This window comes from Myotis brandtii, unplaced genomic scaffold (assembly GCF_000412655.1).
Source record: "Myotis brandtii unplaced genomic scaffold, ASM41265v1 scaffold139, whole genome shotgun sequence".
Classification (NCBI taxonomy): Eukaryota; Metazoa; Chordata; class Mammalia; order Chiroptera; family Vespertilionidae; genus Myotis; species Myotis brandtii.
The window spans coordinates 695522-700601 of record NW_005354965.1 but is presented as its reverse complement, the minus strand read 5'-3'; the positions used below and the strand labels follow the sequence as shown (position 1 = coordinate 700601).

The window sequence follows — 5080 nt, the reverse complement described above, 5'->3', positions numbered from 1 at the left end:
GCTGGATAATTCTCCATCGTGTGTATGTATGTGTAGGTATAGCTGTATGTAGATAAACGTAGGTATAGCACATTTCCTGTACTCATTCTCTGATTGCACCCCCTTCTTGGGGTGGGAGGAAGAGCGCCGTGGGGTTGGATTGGTGAAGACCAGGGTGCTCAGGACTGGATCGGCGTGCGATCAGCGAGGACCCTGAGGGAGAAGGGTCTGATGGGTGGACCGTCCCCAGGCCTCCCTGGCGACAGAGAGGAGGCAGTGTCGTTACTGATCCCACCTCCACATGGCTGCTCTGTCCACCTCTGTCAGCGCAGCTCCAACCGCCCAGCACTCCAGCCGCTGCTGCGATGGTTCCTAGGGAGACCGACCTTGTTGACACGTGCATGTGCCCGTTTCAGCCTTGGAAGCGTTCGTCGCTGCCGCCAAGCAACTGCCGCGGGAGGGCGTGTACGACGTGGTGGAAGGCTACGTCAAGATCTCCGTGGAGTGCGCTGAGGTGTTCCAGCTGCTGAGCGGGGAGCGGCCGCCCGAGAGCGAGGTAGGTCTCTCCTGACGGTCGTGTCCACTCGAGGAAGAGGGATGCGATGCAGAGTTCCAAGGCATGACCCGCCTTCTGCAGAGAGGGGTGCCTGGCCCCGTGCTGGGGGGGCGCGTGCATTTTTGCGTCGTGACCTTAGGAAGCGTTTTAGGGGAAACAGGAACTTCTTGTCGGTGAATAACAGCAGTAGGAGGGTCACAGATTCTTCATCCGGGCGTGCTGGGTTCCAGGGGGGTTGTTTTAGCAGAGGGGACATCGGTAGAAATTGCTTTGTGGTTCCCGGGAGACTCAGAACCGGGTGTTGAGGAGCCCACTGCGTCTCGGGGGAGGGGGGACGGCGTAGACCCGACCTGCCCGGCAGTGAGGCCCAGGCGTCGCTAGAAATTTCTCTCCTCACGTCACCGTCACCCGGTGTGGCTGTAAGCAAGCAATTCTCTACGTCGCTCGATCGTGGGAATAAGACGGACTTGACTCCGCAGGCCCGGGCCTGGGGGTGCCCGCTAAGCTGCCGCCTTCTGCCTCCCCTCAGGGCCTGGGAGGCCTCGTCCTGGAGTGCCTGGCTGAGACAGGGCAGGTCTGGGGGGAGAAACGAGAAGGTCCGTAGCGTGTCACTCCCTCCTCGCAGGTGCTGTTGATATTTCAAGCTCTCGAGGCCATCTTGCTGCGGACAGCGAGCGACCTTTCCCATTTGCACGTCGTGGGGACCAACATCGTGAAGAAGCTGCTGAATAACCACATGAAGCTCATCTGCGAGGCCCTGTACGCCTCGGGGTACAGGTGAGCGGCCTCCGCGTGGCGGGACCGGCTCAGGCTGCTGCTGTCCAGCTCCCCACGAGGGCACGTCGCCTTTTCTCCTCTCATGACGTGGAGCCTGCGGCCGAGGCTCTGCCCCTCCTGCTGGTGGCCCCTCACTCTCTCGACTCCTCCGACCGGGTCCCTCTCACTCCCGCCTGCTCTCCTTGCACCCCGGGGACACTGACACCCTCACGTGGCCTGGTCGCGGGCTCCCTTCCTGTGCCTCCGGGCTTTGCAGAGGTTCTCAGGGGCCTTTGTGATGTCCTCATCCCTGTCGCCGTCTCCCTCTGCCATAGAGGAAACGCCCACTTGTGCGTGTGTTTGCACAGCTGTGCACTCCACGTCCCGTTCCCATCACTCTGCGACTCTCCCGCCACTAGAGCGCAGGGTGCAGGCGGGCGGGGCCTCGGCTGCCTCACCTGGTGCATCTTCCCGGCACCCAAATGGCTCGGTGGGTGGGTGCCTGTGGAGGGGCGATGGCACTACAGGGGATCCCCTGTGCCCGGGGGGCCCTCTGCCCACGGAGGCAGGTGGGTGGGCTCGCCTGCCGTGATGTTACTGCACAGAGAGGGGCCGTCTTTCTGGCTCCCATTGCGTATTCCTGGGTCCTCCTCAGACTGTTTTTTCACTTTTATTTGAAATGTTTGTTACGATTTGTTTTTTTAAGAAATAAATCACGTCTGCATATCTGCTTTTCCCCTCCTCTGGTTTTGGGGGACACCAAGCCACAGCGGGTGTGGGTGCCCCGTGCGTCTGATCTCCCTGTTGTCCCCGTGCAGGGTGGCCCGAGCCTGCCTCAGCCTGATGACCGCCATGGTGACCCAGGGCCCCGAGGCCGCCAGGGACGTCTGCAGCCTTTTCGATCTGAATAAAAAGACCTTGTACTCCCTGGTGGCCAAGAGGGATTCCAAGGTGAGCCCCTGCGTCTCGTGCCTCCCATGTGAGTCCTTTCCCCTCAGAGAGCGGGCGGGTGGTTTGTCCATCCCTCTCCGGCCTCGGTCCTCACACACCTGGAGTCAGGCCTCTGTGTGGAGGGACGGGCAGGCCTGGCTCCTGGCTGCAGGTCGCATGGGGGTGGGGAGGCCTGGCTCCTGGCCGCAGGGGAAGATGGGGAGGGCAGGCCTGGCTCCTGGCTGCAGGGGTATATGGGGGCAGACAGGCCTGGCTCCTGGCCGCAGGGGGGCAGTGGGGAGGACAAGGGGACATGGGGGAGGGCAGGGGGACATGAGGAAGGGCAGGCCTGGTTCCTGGCCGCAGGAGGGCTGTCACAGGCAGAGCAGAATGATGGGGCCTCTGAGGGCAGCTTCTGTGGGCTGAGCGTCACAGTGCTTCCTGCCGTGGGGGTGCCTTAGCTCGTGAGCAAATGAAATCATCTCCGTGGCCTTGGCATGGACCCTGTGGGAGGAAACCCTTGGAAGGTGAAGCAGTGACATTCTCAGAGAGACGCCTGTGGCTTTTTAACGTTTCTTGTGCCTCCCAAGTGTGTTTCGTAACGAGAAGGAGCTGATCCTTCCAGAGAGAATGGAAGCGTGGCTGGGGGTGTCGGGGCTGTTAGCTAGACGTTCCCGGGAGGCCCTGGAGTGTCACCTGGGCTTGGGCGGTGCCGAAGGAGAAGGCACAAGTCTGCGGGCTCGGGGTGCAGAGGCGTCCTCCGGAGGCCTGTGCCAGCCGCAGGTCGGTCCCTCGGAGTGACAGGCCCACGCTCCCTGCTGCCGCTCTGGAGCCCGGCAGCCAGGGGGTTCTGCAGCACCCCGTCCTGCGTGGGGAGCAGCCAGGAGCAGGTTCTGCACCCCGTCCTGCGTGGGGAGCAGCCAGGAGCAGGTTCTGCACCCCGTCCTGCGTGGGGAGGAGCCAGGAGCGGGTTCTGCACCCCGTCCTGCGTGGGGAGCAGCCAGGAGCAGGTTCTGCACCCCGTCCTGCTTGGGGAGCAGCCAGGAGCGGGTCCTGCATGGGGAGAAGCCAGGAGCAGGTTCTGCACCCCAACGTGCATGGGGAGAAGCGCAGGGGTTTTAGATGTGATCTTGGGCAGGAGGGTGCGGGCACTGCTCCTGGGGGTGAGGGTGCGTATGTGACCTGTCCCCTGTCCCAGGGCGTGCACGACGTCCGGCTGGCCTACATCCAGTTCGCGCTGTCCTTCCTGATCGCCGGCGACGACAGCACCCTGGTGCAGGTGCTGGAGCTGAAAGGTGGGTGTGCCCTGCGCAGCGGCCCCTCTGCCCGGAGTTACCCGCGAAGCACTGCTTCCGGGTTAGCAGGAGGCTGCGGCCTCAGCCTGCGGGACACAAGAAGAAAGGGTGCGGTTTCCTGGTGTGGTCAGTGCAAACCCGGGTGCTCCGGCTGCAGGGCTGCGTGCCGGGTGGTGCACGTGGCACAACCTGCAAACGGGCCCTGTGCCAGGTCACCGCCCGCCGCCTGCTCTCCCGAGTCCCAGCGCTTAGTCACTGTGCCCGAGGTCACCCCGATATCGGTGCTAGAGCTCCCGGGAACCCCGCTGGCCCCGGTGGCTGTCTCCCTCCAGGCGGCGGCGGCGTGTGGCTGTTAGGGCCCTGCCTCATAGCAGACTCAGCAGGACAGCGAGCGCAGCACCTGGACCCACGGTCCTGGGCCACGCTCAGTGGGCCCCCGGGGTGCAGCCCTGTCTGCGGGAGGCCATGCCTCTCAGGACGGAGCTGGGGTCCCATCGGCACTGCTGTGGTGGTGCAGGCTGGGGCAGGGTGCGCTTCAGTTCCTGCGGGCATTGGCCGGGCGCAGCGGGACTCTCAGAATGTTGGGTGCAGCCAGGCCGTGTCCGCTCGATGTCCTAGGGAGTGACGGAGGGTGCGAGTGGGGGTTTGTTAGGAGCCGTCCTCCCGTCAGCTGAGAGTTAGCCCTCTCACCGCAGGCCTTGGGGAGCACGGAGGACGGCCTGGGTGGGGAGCAGCTGCCTAGTGAGGGGGGCGTTACTCACATCAGGCTTTCGAACCACCTGTGATGGGACACGTTCAGTTATGGACGTGTGACCATTTCACTGGAGTTAAACATCACAGAGTGCGGCTACCCCAGAGGTTAGCAGGCGGCTGGGAACCCAGAGGTGTTAACCCTAACCTCTGGCTGCGGGGTTAACGCTTGATTCTGAACCCCATCCCGTGGTGTGTCTGGTGTTCCTGGTGTTCTTTTCTCTGAGAAGAACGGATCTGCTCTCAGACTGTGTGCCCGTGAAGCATGTGCAGAGCGAGTGAGGCTGTAAAAGCTTCCGCACCCGTGCTGTCAAGTCCTGGGGTCACAGGCACCCTGGGCTGTGCTGCCGAGTCCTGGGGTCACAGGCGCCCCGGGCTGTGCTGCGAGTCCTGGGGTCACAGGCGCCCCGGGCTGTGCTGCCGAGTCCTGGGGTCACAGGCACCCCAGATTCCACCACCACTCAGTGAAATGACCGACCTCTGGCTGCGGGGTTAACGCTTGATTCTGAACCCCGTCCCGTGGTGTGTCTGGTGTTCCTGGTGTTCCTTTCTCTGAGAAGAACGGATCTGCTCTCAGAACTGTGTGCCCGTGAAGCACGTGCAGAGCGAGTGAGGCTGTAAAAGCTTCCGCACCTGTGCTGCCGAGTCCTGGGGTCACAGGCACCCCGGGCTGTGCTGCCGAGTCCGGGGGTCACAGGCACCCCGGGCTGTGCTGCGAGTCCTGGGGTCACAGGCACCCCGGGCTGTGCTGCCGAGTCCCCGGGTCACAGGCACCCCGGGCTGTGCTGCCGAGTCCGGGGGTCACAGGCACCCC

General features: G+C 63.6%; 1 protein-coding gene across 1 annotated transcript in view; it reads left to right on the top strand.

The window, feature by feature from the left end:
* Window positions 1–280: 280 nt before the first annotated feature.
* URB1 (URB1 ribosome biogenesis 1 homolog (S. cerevisiae)) overlaps window positions 281–5080 on the top strand; it is a 43360-nt gene continuing 38560 nt past the window's right edge. Inside the window, exons 1-5 of the mRNA XM_014535196.1 lie at window positions 281–347; window positions 396–535; window positions 1161–1312; window positions 2110–2242; window positions 3420–3516. Of these exons, the coding sequence (XP_014390682.1) occupies window positions 281–347; window positions 396–535; window positions 1161–1312; window positions 2110–2242; window positions 3420–3516 (589 nt within the window). The remainder of the gene's footprint in view (window positions 348–395; window positions 536–1160; window positions 1313–2109; window positions 2243–3419; window positions 3517–5080) is intronic.